At 41.8% G+C, this 17,843-nt stretch overlaps 2 protein-coding genes across 3 annotated transcripts in view; one reads left to right on the top strand and one right to left on the bottom strand.

Annotated features, from left to right (window-relative positions):
* Positions 1–10,641, top strand: part of Col19a1 (collagen type XIX alpha 1 chain) — a 324,630-nt gene extending 313,989 nt beyond the window's left edge. The window contains exons 49-50 of one of the 2 annotated variants that reach the window (XM_060369802.1): positions 3,364–3,441; positions 3,569–10,641. In XM_060369802.1, the coding sequence (XP_060225785.1) occupies positions 3,364–3,441; positions 3,569–3,693 (203 nt within the window). In that variant the 3' untranslated portion in view covers positions 3,694–10,641. Of the gene's footprint in view, positions 1–3,363; positions 3,442–3,565 lie in introns of both variants that reach the window. The other variant, XM_060369801.1, reaches the window with a different exon arrangement.
* A 2,220-nt stretch (positions 10,642–12,861) lies between these two features.
* Positions 12,862–17,843, bottom strand: part of Col9a1 (collagen type IX alpha 1 chain) — a 63,229-nt gene continuing 58,247 nt past the window's right edge. The window contains exon 32 of the mRNA XM_021649119.2: positions 12,862–13,911. Within this exon, the coding sequence (XP_021504794.1) occupies positions 13,727–13,911 (185 nt within the window). The 3' untranslated portion in view covers positions 12,862–13,726. The remainder of the gene's footprint in view (positions 13,912–17,843) is intronic.

The raw sequence follows: 17,843 nt of genomic DNA, 5'->3' as shown, positions 1-17,843 counted from the left end.
AGACACAACTCCCATGAAGATAAATGGGGAGTCATCATAAGATCTGGCCCCTATGCTCAACTTCAAGATCACTGTAGTTTTCCTAAAGTCCCATCTTCCACTTCTCTTAGGTCAGGAAGTCTGACATAGCTGAAGGAAAGGGAAACGTGTAGAATCAGAGGCAGCCTGCTGTATATGCACACCTGATAGAAGGTGCTTATTAGCTCTTATTTGTCAGCTTTCTTCTGAAGCCAGAGTGTATGAGAACTGGAGAGACCTCCAACGCCATCTGAAGATGTGATGCTCAAAACGCAGGAAGAGTAAATCCTGTTGATACCAGGAGAAAACTTTGGATGGATCCTTCCAACCTTGGTAGTCCAAGAGAACACACAAAATGGAAAATTGCAGTGATCTAGTAAAACAGAGTTCAGATCACAGTCACCTTTCCCCCACAAGCTCCTATCTCCAGCACCACCCCACGTGCTGGGAAGGCCCACCTGGAAGATTCTCAGTCAGAGGCAATTTTAAGTATTAGTGAGGTCCTACAAGACAAGGTTCATATTTGCTCCTGAGCCAAGTGATCAAAAGATGACCTTCCACTGTCCAAGGGATTTCTGGGGGTTTAGCCTGCTGCTCTGTACCAGAGTTTCTGACGACAAACACACAAGTTGTTGCCTCAGCCTTTGGGGCTTCAACAGAGCATATATCATGACCATAAGCTGTTGATTGACACTTCAGCTCTTTGTAATGTTAAATTTTCCAGAAATTCAGCAGAAAAAAAAAGATTTGCAAAAAAAAGTGAGATTCATTTTAAAAGAATTTTGTCTATAGTCGTACTGTACTGATGACCCTAAAAGCCACATAAAAATCTCATGAAAGAAGAGAAGGAAAAGGGAGCAGAGGGGGAGGGGAATAAGAGAAAGAGGTGAGAGAGAAGGAGGAGCAGCCAGATGAGAAGGCAGCTGCTGGTGTTTGATTTTTGCTTCTTCTCTGGCTGGGCATTAGAAATTGAAGGTTTTCTCCAGTACTAAGTAAATATGAAGTTCTCAGGGGATGAAGCCATATATATGATTCCAGTGCTCCTCTCTCTTCAATTTAAAAAGAAGGAAGAAAGCAGCCATGTCAATCTTCAAAGCTGTTGGCTGGGTTAGCCCTCTTCATTGTGGCCCAGGACAATAGAGTTTTATCAAAAGGATGAAGCGCAAATTACAGCACAGACAGGGACAGGGAATGTGTCTGCCGAGCTACGTCTCAGAGAACACTGGCCACTAGGGAATTCTGTCTGAAGATAGCTCATGCTCTTAGGAATGGTCTAAAAGATGCATGGGTTTTTAACAATGCCTTTCAGGAAATAAATCCATTTTAGCTTAAATCAAGTTGCAATTTGAAAAATGCACCATGAAAGGGGTCCTTTTATCACATTTGTTATCTTCACATGTTTAAAGAAGGATTAAAAAAAAATGAGACCGTATAAAGTGTCCTCTGCTTATTCTGTAAAGCAGGAGACTGTAGAAGCAGGGGGATTGATATGAGGCCATTAGAAATATGCCCAAGGGAGGCCATTTTCCTATGAAGACTTACTAATGAAAACTAGTGGATGTTCTTCCAATAACCCAATCTTCTTAAAGGACAGTGAATGCTTATTAGGGAGGATTCTGAGGGAGCCACTTTGTTTCAATCCACATAGACTCCCAAGAGTCAAAAGCATTTCTATAGAATATTTATTTTAGCCCTTCAGAGGAGCTGTGACAGTTGCCTTCCCACTGTGCTGAGAGAAACCCTTCCTCGGTGTTCTGTCACTCCCGGAAGGGGTCTGCAGCACAGGGCCAGATTGCCACATTTCAAGAGGAATGAACCCGAGAAACATAACCCTGCTGAGTTCTACTATATAAGTGATCACAACCTTTTCTAATGAACATCAGCTTCTTGGGTGAGGTCTGGTGGAAGAATTTTTACAAAACGCGGTTGGTGTTTTTAAAGAAGAATTGACGAAAACCTTGAGAAATGGATGCCACACTTAAAGGCCTCACTCACTTCAGAAAGAACTCACATGCAGAGTTAATAGAAGGAAGAGCAGTAAGAAAGGAAAGAGGAGGAGGAGGAGGATCTAGTCTACGCACACACCATCAATTTTAATAGGATAGACTGGAGCAGTCATTGCTCTTCTTTCCGAGCTTTTAAAGTGTAGATATCATTAGCTTCTAAATCAAGGAAAACCTCTTTTCTCTCTGTTTTCAATCCAGTGGTTCTTAGGATAGTTGATAGTTCACAGATAGCTCTGACCCTTCCAGAAGATGAGGAGGGGGAAGGTCAGCAGGGAGGCCTTTGGGAAGAGAAGGTCATGGCTGTGAGTCAAAATGGCCGAAGGCCTCAGCACCCTGTCAGTGGAGCAGATGGAGGGGAATTGAGCACCCTATAATGTGTGTGTGAGGGGGTTGGAGTATGGCTATATGAACGCAATGCCCCCAGAAGCTGGAACTATTTCTGAGTTCACGCTGTTTACGCTGCTTCTTCGTTCCCCACACATTCGTTGTCCACTTCACGTCTGTCAGACAGTAAAGATAAATACCAGGCTGGGTGCAATAGAGAATGGCGGACCTTGCTGATGCATGCGCTTCCAACAAACCATGCTTGTGATGGTGGGATGTTGGCGCTACAGATCTTCCTCTAGTGTGTTTACGTCTATGGTAGGTATGTGAGCCCACGTCAGCAGAAATTCCAGCAAGGGGTCTAGGTGCAGGAAATGGGAAGAAAGACATAGAAAGAATTTTGTCTTGTTGAGACAAGATTAAATAAAATAGTTAATAAATAATCAAATAAAATAGTTAATAAATAATCAAATAAAATAGTTAATAATCAAATGAAATAGTTAATAAATAATAATTAAATAAAATAGTTAATAAATAATAACCAAGTAAATGAAATAAAAGGAAAAACCATTCATAATTTCAACATCACCAAATAATCAAACCAGTTAAGATAACAACATAAAATGCTTCACTATGACAATTTACAAATGTAGAGAACCATAAATTTTATCTACGTTAGGATATAAGAGATTGAGAAATTCCCAAAGTACTTAAGATATATTTTTAAAGATTTATTTTTATTGTGTTTTTTTTTTTTTTGAAGAAAAATTCTCCCTATCGAAGGCTTAGGGTTTGTCATAACTTTACATACTAGCTGCATAGTTATCAGCTTTTCTGTGATTTATTGTACCCAACCTACATTTATGTTTAATGCACAGTAAATGTGAAGTAAATGTTAATGCATGATGCATGACGAAACAGCCCAAAGAGCAGGACTCAGCAAACAGTACTTTCATGTGCATGCTAGTGTTGAACACTCTTTCTTTCTGTCTCCTTTTATTTACCTCTCACCCAGGCTACCGAGGACAGAAGGGGGAAAGAGGTGAACCTGGAATTGGGCTGCCAGGGAATCCAGGTCTCCCTGGATCTTCAGGTAATGGGTTTGCTACCTCTCTGGGCACGCAGGCCTATCAAAATAGGCGCTTTCTTCCCTGTGGACCTGTTCACCCGAGTGCCCCGTGCGGCCTGCACTCTCATGGTGTGTTTTATTTCATCAGCAGTGGGTTTGCCAGGCTCACCCGGTGCCCCGGGCCCCCAGGGACCTCCGGGACCCAGCGGAAGATGTAATCCAGAAGACTGTCTCTATCCTGGGTCTCCTGCCCACCAGCAGGCAGCCGGGAAATGAACACTGCAGAGGAAGACGTTTCTGGAGAGACCTCCATGCCGTCGGAGCTGTCCATACAGGACTCACAACCCCTTGCTCTCAAGGCTTACGGGTTTTGGACTGCTTTACTTCCTTTCTTTTTTTCTGACGTAGAGCAGACATCCAAAGCAACCGTCTGAGTCTTCTTCCGACAGTGATTGGAAATCGTTGTTTTGAGATGTTTCCCAGCCTCGCTCTGTATGTTTTGCTTTACCCTGGCCCTGAGTTGTACTCGGTGGTATCCTGTGGAAAAAACAGAAGAGAGCACATCACTGGTTCTTCAGAAGAAATCACACGAGATGGATTTGGTACACAGACGACATACGCTTTGTAAACTCGTCAACATGACTAGCCTTTGATTTCCGAATTTTCATTTTTCGAATTTACCTTGATATTTTCTTGGCGTTTAAATGTATTGCCGTTGCTTCGAATTTTCTTTCTGCTCACTTGAGTTTGAAATAGTGCATTACTGACTGATTTTTATAAGAAGTCTTATACCGTCCTACATTCATTCTATTTATACAGAAAAATATGCAATAAGAGATTGGCTTTTAACTTATTTAAAAAAAAACTGTGAGGGCCTCTTTATCAGGGAGCACCAAGATTCTTCCTAGCCAACTACTGAAATGATTTCTGACTTCCTAGGAATGAGCTCAGTTTGAAGCACTCCTCATTGGCACGAGCATACGCTACATGAAGAAGGAAGAACCGATTTGAGCCTAAGCTCCGTTGAGTGAGTCTCTGACGGTGAACAGAAAGTGGCTTTCCCGAAGACGTGCTTGGTGGCGAAGGCACCAGGCTCTCTTTGGTGTTTGGCAAGCTTTAGTAGCCTGGCATTATCTTTTCTGGCTTTGTGATTCCCCAGGCCTGCCATCAGAGCAAAGCACAAGATCTGCAATGACGGGAAAAGAAGAGTCCTCACCTTGGAAAGTGAAGGCAGGGTGTCAGCAAAAGCCTGTTGAGTACCTCAAGTCCTCGTGCTTCCAAGGAGATTACTGTTTTCTCGGAAACTACAGAAAGGTCCAGCTCAGCAGAGGAAAGCCAGAGACTCTGGGGTTGGGGGTTAGCTCAGCGGCGGAGTGCTTGCCTAGCAATCCTGCCGGTCCCAGGTTCACTCCTCAGCCCTGGGGGAGAGAAACAGATGCTCTGAAAGGGAGCAAAACCTCAGCGGTCTTAGCTAAATTACCGGATGGTGGCTTTCCACTCTCTGCCTGTCCACTGCTTGGAGAAACAACTGAATTCCAAGGATACTGAGCACCAGGGCGTGGCTGAGACCTCGCTGGTGGGTCCCCTGGAAGCCGAGCACGTGCCACCAGAGCGCTGCAGTCACAGAAACTAGGAGTCCACACCTCAAGGGGCGGCACACATCCCACAGGACAGGAGGATGCTTTATTGTCCGTTAATTGAAGAAGACAATGAGTTTAGAAAAGCTGCGAAGGGAGTTTTCCCGGGAAGCGCGCCTGACAAAAGGCGGAGTTGGTTTCTAGTGCACCCGTGATTTGAACCGGTTTCCATCACAAACAGACGAGCTGCTGGCCACGTACTGTCAACATGGCTGCGCATACAAATAACTTCTTAGGTATTTCGTATTAAGTTCTGCTGTATATTTCGATACAAGTTTATTTATTTTTTTCCAAGTCTACTTTATTTATTGTCAGTGTCTTGAACTTTAAATTGCTTATTCCTTTGTTTTCTTTTGTATGCAATACCTGCCATGGTGCTGTGTTTTAAACTTACACAATCAGAATATGCAAATGCTTGCATATGTATCTTCATAGTCAAACAGTAATCTAACCCCCCCAAAATGTACATAAGGTAAAAAGTTGGTGCTATGTGTATATTTTGAGCTTTTAATTTGTTGAATTTTCTGAAAACTTACAATTTACCTGACACATATTAATTTACTTGAATTTGCTGTATAGCTAAGACTTTTATATGTTTTCAAAGATTATTTTTCATAATTAATTGAACAGTTCTTTATCCTTTTGGCTTATTCAAAAATATTTATTTTATAATTTTAGTATTTTCATGAACATTTGGCTGGTGGCAATCAGTTATTTGGAGTTTTTTTCTTTTTTGGTTGATCAACTCATCTGTATAAAAAGATGCAGTTAATTTTCTTGTTTTATAAATTATATTCACTTTATATTCACTTCAGTTCCACAGAACAGAATCCTTTCTTACAAATTGTATAGTTATTACTCTTTCTTTTTCTAGTTTCTGTGAATGTATGGCTGGCTTATTCCTGTTTCAAGGACTTATATATTTGTTCACATGACTTGAGGAGTGTTGAGGATATGATAAGTTACATGATGCATACTGAAAAGTTGCCTGTCACTGTAATTCAAGCTCATTTTCACCTAATCTGACGTAACTAGAAAGATGAGACTGATCACATGGTACAAACCCTCAATCCACTATTATTTATCTTCAACTTCTTTTTCCTCTGCCTCAGCTCTGCTCATAGTAAGGGGCTCCAAGGAATTCTTGGTTTGGCTAACACAACAAAGAGATTGGCAGGTGCTCAACCCTTTAATAAAAGTAAACAAGGATAATTTGGTCCCCAAAGTAGGATAAAAAATGTCCCTCCAAATAACCATTTGTTTCATTAAAGAAAAACCTGTTTACTTCAGCTGTTGTTTATAGCAAGGGAGAAGAATTATTAATTTTCTCTCATTTGTACTTCAGATACATTTTAAATACAAAATAATTACAGGCCACAATGAGAATATTAAAACTGTTTTTTTTTTCTTCCATAAATGAGGATGTTCAAACATCCTCAATTTTATGCCAGTTCGGTTAGCGGTTCTAGGTAGAAATCTTCCTATGTAGAGAAGACCTGTACTCAGCTAATTTTTTCTGGCTCTTAAAGTCTAACGAAAAAAAGAACGGCTTGTGCCCATGTCCATTGTTCTTTCCAGATGGAGACATTGACCGTTGCTTCTAACACAAAGGAAACACGGTCACTCTTGAGTTTTTCAACTTCGCACCTCGATTTAATGACTTTAACCTCCTTATGTGCTTTTTGCTTGTATTTCGAGATATAGTTGAAAATCAAAATGTTGCCTACTTATAGAGCGTAAGGAATTATTTCATGATATACTTCCTATACAAATTATCATTTGCTGTTCACCCTACAAAGTAATTTCTATGACTGTGTCTTAGGCACTCAATTTGATTTAGCTCTTCTGTTTCTGCAGCCTCTCCCACTCCTGAGAAGCTTATTATATACCTCCTTTTGTCCACAAGATGGTGTCTGAGGCAGTTTGTTCAGAAGTGAACAAATTCGCAGGAGTCTAAAACCTAGAAGAGTCCGGTGGACAGCTAAGTCAGACATTGGCCTTTGCACTTTTTTTTTGTTTTGTAAATAATCTTTGTAAATTATATTTCATTTAATTAATTTGTGTTTTTCCAAAATTTCAGCCTCTCTGTGAGGCAGGCATAATAACTTTGTTCATTGTTTCACATTTATTTATTCATTATGCATATAACCATGTTACATGCAAATTTGCTATAAGTTTGTCTTGTGTTACTCTTGCATGTTAGTGACTAGTGTGCAAACACCTGGACATCCATCCTCCCCTACAGACAGGACATATACTCGAAGACACTCTTTTGACAAATGAAAAACATTTACCTTAGCACAAAAAGTAGACGATTTATATGTTACACGATGCCTAATTTTGCAGTTAACTTTGTGCAATGTCTATCTCTAGAAACATGGCACTACTTACACAAATAAGTAGGAACTCTGCTTTTCAAAATTCCATCCTTATTCTTTTAATGCCGTCTTCTTTCTAGTGCTGGTAATAAATACTTTCTGAGACTGGGAATTAGGCCCAGTGATGTGGAGGTTATTTGAGTGAGAAAAGCCGAGCAGATTTAACCTCTCCCCTTTCTCTTAAATTATTTTCCACACGTGTCTATACACATCTACTGTGTGAAGATACACAGTGTTTTCTCTTCTGGCTTCAGAACAGAGACTGTACTCCCCCCTCACCCCCCATTTTTTCTTCCTCTTCTCTTCTCTCAGAGGTTAACCAAAACCCTATGTGGAGATTGCCAGCAGAGGTTAATTAAAAAGTAGCATTTGTTGTATTAAATTTGTTCAGTGAGGGGAATTGCGGGTAACAGGAAAAGAAGTTATTTCTGTTTTTATTTACCAATGTAGCTAGAGCTATCATATTAGCATTTTACTAAACAGGATCATGTAGGGGACTTCATCATTTTATTTGAAGTGAGTGCAGCTCCAAGAGGACACAGAGAACACTAATCCAGACAAGTAGCCCCAGCAATAAAATAATTATCCGAAAGACAAGACAAAGCTAGGAGCATCTACAAGAAAAAATTGTCAAATTCAATTCCAGTAGTTACCTATGGTGTGACTCATGCAGTCAGCTACAGGCTTGATGGACTTGTCGAAAGTGAGTGCTAATGATGTAGGCATCACTGAACTTAGGACTAACTGCCTAAAATGTAACACAAGCCTGGGTGTTGGCTTGACCATAACAAGCCTGCAAGCATAAAGATTTACTTTTGCAACTTTTTATTTTGCTGTGGTGCTTAAAGTGCACTTGGGAGGATAACTACTTTTGCTGAATTTAAATTCAGATTGTGTTGTGGAATATTTTATGTTTATTTTTTAAATAATGTTTGGGATGTACTTTCATCCTCTTTGTTCGCTATCTTAACTCATCAGCTACACGAGGTTTAATTTTCATCACGTTCTATGGAACGCCACTCACTTTATCACAAACCCCAGTGACTAGACACATGCAGGCCTGGGTTCCTCTGGCTTTATCACGGAGCCTGAACGTGTTGCCTCTCTCAGCAATAAAGAAATTGACTCTAAACCAGGGAACTCTAAGGTGCGATTCTTAACACTGTGTCTACACTTTAGCCCTTCTTGGCAGCTGAAGCCCCAGGAAAGTTCTATTATGGTAGATCTCAGCCACACTGAGCTTCACAATCACCCAAGCAGCAAGAGCAAACCAGGGAGTCTGAGACTGATCTATTGCAGGTGCTCACAGTTTGAGTTTGTAACCTGCCTGTCTGGTAGCTCATGAAAAGCCCAGTATATTGATTTCAGGTGATAATTATAAACAGAAACAGAAGTCAGAGTGAGCCCAAAATGATGGTCTCTCCTAACAGGAATTAAAATCAATTTCGGCTCTGTGCCGGAGAGAATTCTGAGAAAGCTAAGAAGCATCACCAGGAAATTTCCTCACATAATAAGTTGTTGGTGTAGCAATAAGTATTTAAATATGTGGTGTGCTTTCTAACAGAAGTTAGTTACGTCAAAATGTGCCAGTGGCTTTCAAAGTCCATATGGACTCGCTAAGGACTTAAACAGTTCCTAACTATTCTTTCCTTCTTCCTCCCTTATGATAAATTAAGTAGGTGCTTTCTAAGGGATATTGTTGTCTTCTCGTACGCAACTGTGAACTTGGAGACCAAATGAAAAGCACATCAAAACAGACTATAATAAGAAGACACAAATCCCATAAAGTTTCTCGGAGTCAATTTCTTCAGTTATTAATGAAAGGCAGTACACAAAAGCATGGAAAACAAAAAGTTAGTGTGAATTGCCATTTGTCGAGACTACAGATATTTACCAGTGGCCTCTTTGCAATAACCAGATCTAGCAAGCATGCTGCAGTTCTTTAGATAATATTCTAAAAACCATTTGAACACATGTATTACATATACAGTCTTGTGGTTGGAAGTTTGTGTTTAATATTTACTGAGCCATATGTACTGACAGTTCAGCCTCACAAGTTCCCTAAAAACAACTTCAGTTACACAGCTGGAAAGTATTTTACTACATAAACTGATAACCTACAAGTGTTAAGCACAAATATTATCTTACAGTTTTAAGATTGTTTGTGGCCACTTTTCACCTGTACCAAAATAAAGAACTTACTAACGTGTCTTTCTTGGTGCTGTTTTCATACCCCCTTTCCCAGGGTCATCAACATGTTTAAAGGTAATTCTCTTGACATGTGAAATCATTTGCATCCTGAGGGATTTTCCACCTCTATTGGTTGGTTAACTTTAAACCTGGAGATTTTATACCTCGGAAACACTATGCTATCTCCAAAATTAAGCAATACAGTCGCAGGGGAGCTTCCGAAACAGGCAGGGCTTTATAGTAAGCACACTTTGAGTCTAACAATGTTTTTAAATTGCAATATTGATTTAACCAGCATGAAATCTAAAGCATTTCAAGTCGGCCGCCTAACAATGTGACTGCTCCTGGCTACTCTTCTGTTAGACAGAAGACAATCGCCCAAAATCATCATCACTGAATTTGCATGCTCAGACTGGGAGACGATCTCCAGACTCCTTAACCAACCTGTTGGCCCTCTGGGGTGAGCATCAGATCATACTCCCAGCTGAAGCAGAGGAGAAACAAACCGGAAATCGTTTGCTCTTGACTAACGCGTCAGTGTGTGAGAAGCTTCGATCGCCTACACACTCCCCTCTTGGCAAGTCCTCCGGTGGATGTGTGCGCACCTCTGGAGGTTCCGTCAAAGCGGAGGTGGAGATCCCGCCTTTGCTAGGGATGTGCACCGGGGCTGCTTGCGTTCAGCAGCTGTCTTTCATGGAGACGCTTCCCTGGGCGCTTTCTTTGCAAGTTCTTCGTCAACTGTTTTCTTTGACTGAACTGTACCGTGGGTTGTTCCTCCCGTTGGGAATGTGCAGGGTTTGCACAAGCTTCCGTAAGTGGCTGTTCCTGGCCCGACTTACTGCTCTCGGGGAGCTAGTCATAGAGTTTTGATATGCATCAGGTTTGTGTAACAGTTGGATGAGCTATTTGAATTTTTTTTATTTCTTATGGAGACGATATTATAGAACTGAGGAACATGCTTACTTAAATTTCTCTTTTCCTGTACTTGATAATGTCACTCTAATTAAAATAAAAACACTTTGATGGAAAGAGTGTTTCTTTGCATGTTGTATTATGTGTCATAGCTGTTTTCTAAAAAGTATACAATATTTTTATATAATGTGCCAGGGAACTCTAACACGTGCCTCCGCCTCTAAACACTATCTTGCAAACAGGAAGGATATCCTTTTAGTCTCTAGAAGTGGTACTAATCTATGTAGTCAAGTTGGAATCTCTCTCTTTAAGAATGATTCATGACAGAAACACAAAACTACATGCTAAAAGCCATGTAAAGAAATCCCATACAGATTTCATATTTGATTTAACCATATAAAATTATATAAATTATATAAAATTATAAAACTATATAGAATTTAACTATGTAGAAATTCACACGGGGAACATTTGATATAAAAATACCATTGGAACTTAACTCTTCTTTGACCTTAGTTTCATAAACTAACTGAGGACCTGTTGGCCTCTGTGTGGGACAAGTCCCGAAGATGCACTGTGACACGGGAAGTACATTAGCTCTGGTAGATAATTCAAGTACAGGTTGATGGAACGGCAAACCTGCGTCTTTATGCAAACACCGGCGAAGTACTCAGGAAACACCTCATTGTTCAGAAGGTAGTCTTTCTACAAGGGGGAGGCGGGCTCTAGTCCACAAATATTGGGAGGTTAACCTCATTTTCCTCAATGGACAGCTCATTCAACCATCTGAACCAAATCATGCTGGACTCAACAGATATTTACAGAACATTGCATCCAGTGGTGGCACAAAGGACCTGCTCAGTATTTTGGGAGAAGGGGCGTATATTCACTGTGCTTTGTTTGGTTTGGTTTCTGGTTTTTGTTTGTTTGTTTGTTTGTTTTGTTTTGTTTTGGGGGGGGTCCTGGGAGGTTGAAGGATAATTTTTTTTTCAGTTTCTTCACTTTACATCCCAAGGGTGCCCCTCCCTCCTCTTCTCCCACTTCCCCTCCCTTTCCTTCTTCCCCCTTCTCTCCTTCCCCCAGAAAAGGGGACCCCCTTCCCCCTTATCAGTCCTCCCCAGCACATCAATTCACATCAGGATTGAGCATGTCCTCTTCCCCTGAGGCCATGCAAGGCTGTGCTGCCAGGGGGAAGTGAGCCAGAAGCAGGCAACAGAGTCCATGTTAGAAATAGCCCCGGCCCCATGGGGCTGAGTTAGTTGTCTCTTTTGGTCTTCTTGTGAAGTTTCTGTCCCCTCCAGGTCCTTCCATCTTTCCCCCAACACTTCTACAGGACCCCCCAGGATCTCTGCCCCAGGCTTGGCTGCAAGTCCCAGCATCTGTCCTGATCCCGTGCTCGAAGGAGCCTCTCAGATGACAGTCAAGTTAGGCTCTTGTTGGTTTTATATAGACAATCTTTGTCACGTTATGGTGAAACATCCATCCCTTACCATTTCCTCCCTTCAGGCTTTCTCTTCATTTCTCTGCCTGCTCGTTTACTGTCTCCCTCTTGCTTTCATGTCATATATGTATATGTATGTATAGTATATATACGTGAATATATATTAGTGATTTTATGTACCTATAAAGAGTTCTAGAACCCACGAGAGAAAGAACTTTTATTTCTGCATTTCATTTACTTTAGTTAATATGATGATTTCCTGTTCTATCCATTTTTCAGGAAATGGCGTCACTGAGTTCTTCTTATGGATCAATAAAAGTCCATTGTGTGTGTGTCTGTGTGTTACATTTCACATTTTATCTCTTGTCGGACACCTACAGGGATTCCATAATTTGGCTATTGTGAACATCACTGATAACAAACAGGGACATGTGGGTGTTCCCACAGTGTTCGGAACTAGAATCCTTTGGGTACACACCCAGGGGTACAACAGCCATGTCATATCGTTGTTGTGTGTTTACGTTTTAGCCAGCAAGTATGTAAAGAAAAGACTGGTGGTGGGATTGTGACAAAGTCACTATGAAAATCATTGTAGAGATTCAAATAACAAATTTTTAAACCCTATAAATGCACATACCATAAATCTGCATGTCTATGTATACACCCAAAGAAGATTAAGTCATTTAACAGGATCAAACCCTTGTCTATCATTAATAAACATTCCACATCTTTTGCAGCAGTATACAATAGCCAAACTATGGGATCACAACAAACGTCCTTCGGTGGATGAATCAATGAAGAAATGTATCTTTGTATGTTCTACCAAATGGTGTACACACACACACACACACACACACACGTTCTGTCACAGGGTAACCCTGTGGACCAGTAAGAACTTTTCAGATTTCTCCAGATGGAATAAACTAGTAAAATAAAATTTGGGAAGTCAAAATTTTAATGTATCTAAACGAGTTCAATCAACATGTAACCACATTTAACATGACTATATATTTGAAAACATACAAAAGATTATGAAACCATGTTTATTTGTTCTTTGGTACAGCCAGACATGTTACCCCAAACTTTTAAAATAAATAATGTCAGCAATAAAACGTATGCATCTCGGGGTATTAAAAATCACTCTTTGCTTTCATATAGAAGACCTTAAAGCATGAATGGGTTTGGGCTATAGTACGTGCTACTCACAAATTCAGACTAAAGATGAAAACCATCACACACTGTACAGAGATCACTTCTGTGACACAACCCTGGTGGAGATTTTAAGCACCAATTTTGTCGAATATAGTGGGGTTTTTTTCCTCACTATCCTAGCAATATTTGATATAACTGAATTAATAATCTGAGAACAATATGTAAATTGAAATGAAGATGAGGACAGCAATTGAGGTAAACTAAACAGATTCGTTGTTGTTATCCGCACAGTATCCCACAATACATCACATATTTATCCTAGCACAGTAAAGTTCAAGATCCTGGGAAGAGGATTGTAAGTTTGGCTCAAAAGAAATTGAATTTTATTTTTGTCCGATGACTGTCCTGTCTTCCTTCCATGGACAAGGAAGAGGATCACTGAATAGCACCATGGTTCTAAATCTGATTGTCAAGTAGGACTTGTGTAATCATGTCAGAGGTGAAACCTTTTGGTCTTTCTCCCAGTGGTGGATATTGCTTCTCCTCCACGCTCCTCTACCGGGCATGGTTTGTGTAGAGGGCCTATAATGCTAAGGCTTTCACTTGTCAGGCCCTTTGCTGAATGCTCTTTGACCAGACTGCAGGGTGCAAGAGGCAGGCTCACAGAAACCTGGAGGGCCCGGAGGACCCGGGGGTCCCGGGACGCCAGGAATTCCTGCCACTCCCGGGGGACCTTGCTCTCCATCTCGGCCGTTTTTCCCGTAGCTGGCAGGTCCTGGATCACCTGAAACAGGCAAAACCCCACATGTGAACAAGCTATTGATTAGCAGAAGACCCTCACAGCCGAGCAGTGCGCCACAAGACGCTTGGCAGACGCCTTTGCAGAGGGCCCGTGAAGATGAGATGGGGAAACCCCATTAGCGGGTGTCGGTTTCACAGAAAGCAAAGGCAGAAATTGATTTCCGTGTCCGTCTCCACATTTCCATCTCGGCAGCCTCCAGCCATGTATGTCTACTGAATACTGAAATGTGGCTGGCCCAAACTGTGGTGAACTGTAGGTATGAGATTAGGCTGGAATTGGAAGTTTTGGCATAAAAGGAGTGTAAAACGTTTTACTAATGAACTTTCAACATATTACCTAATGTGACAATATTTTGATCCTAGTGAGTCAAGTAAACTGCACAGCCATCCCTCAGTTTACAGTGTGGTCATGCTGAGAACGTAGTTCAAGTAAAAAAATGCCCCCAACCTGCCAAACGTTGGAACTTAGCAACCCAACAGGCCACAGAGAAAGCAGGCCTTTCCACTTGTGGGCGCACAGCCAATTCTGTGCTGCCTGGCGTCAGAGGAGGAGAAAAAAAAAATCATATCCTGTATCACTAACTCCATAAAAAGGTCAAAACTCAGACATTTTAAGAGAAGCTTCTACCAACTCTGTCGTCACGAAGTGGAAAAATCTGAGGCTGGCTGCAGTCGGTGAGTGACGAGCTATATGACTAACGTTGATCTCACCTGACTGCACCTTCCCTGCTGAAGAGTCAAGGTCACACACGTTGGTCTGTGGCTCACATCATCTTTCTCATGAGCAGTGCAGCCTAGCGGCCTCCCTCATGTCCAATCCACATCCAAACCAAGATAAGCATAGCTAAGAAGGTAAAAACACGGGCCTCCAGGACAAACGGTTTTAAGCTCTAACTGCCATTTATGAACAATTCAAACCAGAAAAAGAAAGGAGGCCTCTAACCTTCATCACCTACAGAATGGGATTCATTTCTTTCCATTAAATGGTGGACCGTCTCAATTATTAAATATTATTTGTTAACGTCTCTCAGGAGACACACCACACTCCCAACAAAATTCCATAATCTTACCCCAACTTGAGTTTCAACACAGACATTTCTACTTTGTTATATTTGTGCAACAGGGCAGCTATCCTGAGGCATAGCGCCCCATAACAAAAAAGGGGTTTCTATGGAATGCGTCCCCCTTCGCATCAATAGTGCGTTACCACCAGAGTGATGCTAAGAAAGCAGCATGCATGCACCTGCATTCGCTACAATCTTCTTACAGAGAATCTCGTTCCGCCTCGTGCAGAAGCCAAAAGCGAAATCTTAAGATCCAGTTACACACTTTTGTAGGTAGAGGTACCCCCCTATTTTTTCCAAGGGCTTCATCTTTTTCCTGTTTTAGTGGTCTAATTACATACATCTCATTGTAATGACCTGCTCCTATTAAGTGGTATTATCATTACACATCTCACATATTTTGATATGTCGGAGACCCTACTTTATGTACGCCTCATTCTTCCGTGTGTCTTACATCAGGCTCTCTACAAAGCAGTGTGAGAGGGCAAACCATTAGCAAAGTTTAAGGGAGAATCATTATCTTTGAATTTATGCATCTCAAGGATATAGTTGAGCAGAAATGTGTTATTTCCAACAAATTATCTCATAGGCTTTTATTCAACTATAAGTTGAGATGAAGCAGGCGATTATCCATTTCCTTTAATGGGAGAAAGGCTTTATCCACAGCATCTATTGATAAGGCTGTCACAATTGCTCCCACAGCAGAGACCTCTCCATCCCCTGACATTAGAGACAGTTAAAGGGTGAGTGGATTATTTTTTTCCTTTTTAGTTGTTAAAAAAAAAAAATAGGCCACATCTAACTACATATGAAAGGAGGTTTTCATGCCCTTTTTCAATAGGGATGTCACACTGAGATATGTCAAATCTGTCTTAAAAAAAATCAAACCAAGACCAGAAGAAAATGACCATGCTCGCAGAAGAAACCAAAGTCCAAAGACCATGGAGGCTGGGCAGCTAGGGTAGATAGGCCAAGCTCAACCCCCCCAGCCAAATCTTATTTTAAAAAGAAAATGGCTGTGTTAGGACTTTGGGAAGGCAAAGCCATGGCTGAGTGGCCATCATAGACCCCTCACACTCCAAAGCAAGAACTGTAAGCCTGTACAGAGAAGGGTTCTTGGCAACAAAGGTCACCAGCGAACAGGCCTGGACTGGAAAATATCCCACTGCCTTTGCTAAAAGAAAACATGTAATATGAGAGTAACAGAAAGGACCATAGCGGTCCTAACTGGGGAGCCAAATAGACACAGAGGAGAGTGAGTGGGTGGTAGCTGGAGGATGGGTGACCCCAGCCCTGCTCCTGGTGGCAGCTACCCCAGGGAACACCAACAAGTGCTTCAAATAAGACATGCCCATTTTTTGATGTGACCAGCCCCTTCAATTTTTCTTTCACATTAGTAAAATATTACCCTCCCAGTAACCTTAAGTTAAAGGGAGTTTCTTCTTTAAAACACAAACATTAGAAAGAAACAACAACCACAAAAGGAGACAGGTGTGGAGGCCCATGCCTTTAATCCCAGCACTTGGGAGGCAGAGGCAGGTGGATCTCTATGAGTCTGATTCCAGTAAGCTCAAAACAGAGAGTTCAAGGGCAGTCAAAAATATAGAGAGAAACCCTGCCTGACACAATAACGAAACCAGAGAGATTTAAATCCTCACACAGAGTCTCCCAGATGAAATGCTGGGGTGTGAACATCTGTTGACCAAGCTGGACTCAAACTCCCGCCTCTGCCTCCTATGTGCCAGGATTACAGGCAGGAGCTACCCAGCCCGGCTCCGATCATTTTAAGGAGATATGGGCGTTTTATCTTGTTTTGGTTTGACTTGCTGATTGTGTTCAAGTTTCTTCTCGGCCTTCGATAGAGCTGGTGACGCTGACCTTTCTGTCTCTGACTCTCCTTAGCAGAGGCATGGCGAGCCCCATCAGCCTTCAGCCAGGGCACCAGCAATGTACGCGCTTTGTAGCTACGGCCGGTGCCCATCGCTAAGGTCACCGCCAGCACTGTGTATGGTGCCCTTCTCACATGCCACGCGCCTTGCTCACTGCTGACCTCATTTTCCTTATGTGGAAACGGCCTTAAGAAGGTTCACCACCCAGTCACAGAGCTAGAAAACACTGTATTGGGTAATAAGGGCCCTTAACCACTACTTTAGCTGAACTAACCTTCCACAGCTGATCACTGACTGACTCTCCTGAGGTTATTTGCATAAGGCGGTGTGGTGGTGGTGGTGTTGCTGAATTTGTTGGGTCTAAATTGACTGGGAAGCGACAAGACACGCAATAACAGAAATTTAGGGACTGATCTTTCTTTTAGGTCTCTATCATGGGACACTAATATGTTTAAAGTGTGTTTTGCCCCCTGTGTTCATGCCTGGGGTCACAAGTGCTTATCAGTTCCTTGTGAGCCCTACCCCCACAGCTCTGTTCTCCAGGATGCTCTAAATTTTCTGAGAGGTAACCTCACTGTGGGGTGACATTAGGTTACAGTTAGAGCTGATGCATTTTAACTGTTCTATACATAGCGGGTTCAGCAACCACGTTAGAGTGTCCATCTGCAGCTCTGTGTGTGCTGAGAGAGAGAGAGAGAGAGAGAGAGAAGACCTAGGTCTGAGGAACCTTCACTATGCCCTGCCCACCCGGTGGGTCTGTCGACTACACCAACTACTACGGCTTTCTGAAACGCCAGCAACCATACTGCAGGGAAGTTTTCATGATGTTGGGAAGAATCGACTAAAAACATTTGTATCATTCTCTGTGCTGACACTAGAGGGCAGGCGTGTTACACTTATGTAGGCAGAGCCTGTCCCCCTAACACTTTACAGAATGAAACAACAGCACGCGCACACAAAGG

Source organism: Meriones unguiculatus, chromosome 16 (assembly GCF_030254825.1).
Source record: "Meriones unguiculatus strain TT.TT164.6M chromosome 16, Bangor_MerUng_6.1, whole genome shotgun sequence".
Taxonomy (NCBI): Eukaryota; Metazoa; Chordata; class Mammalia; order Rodentia; family Muridae; genus Meriones; species Meriones unguiculatus.
This window is presented reverse-complemented; position numbering and strand designations above follow the sequence as displayed.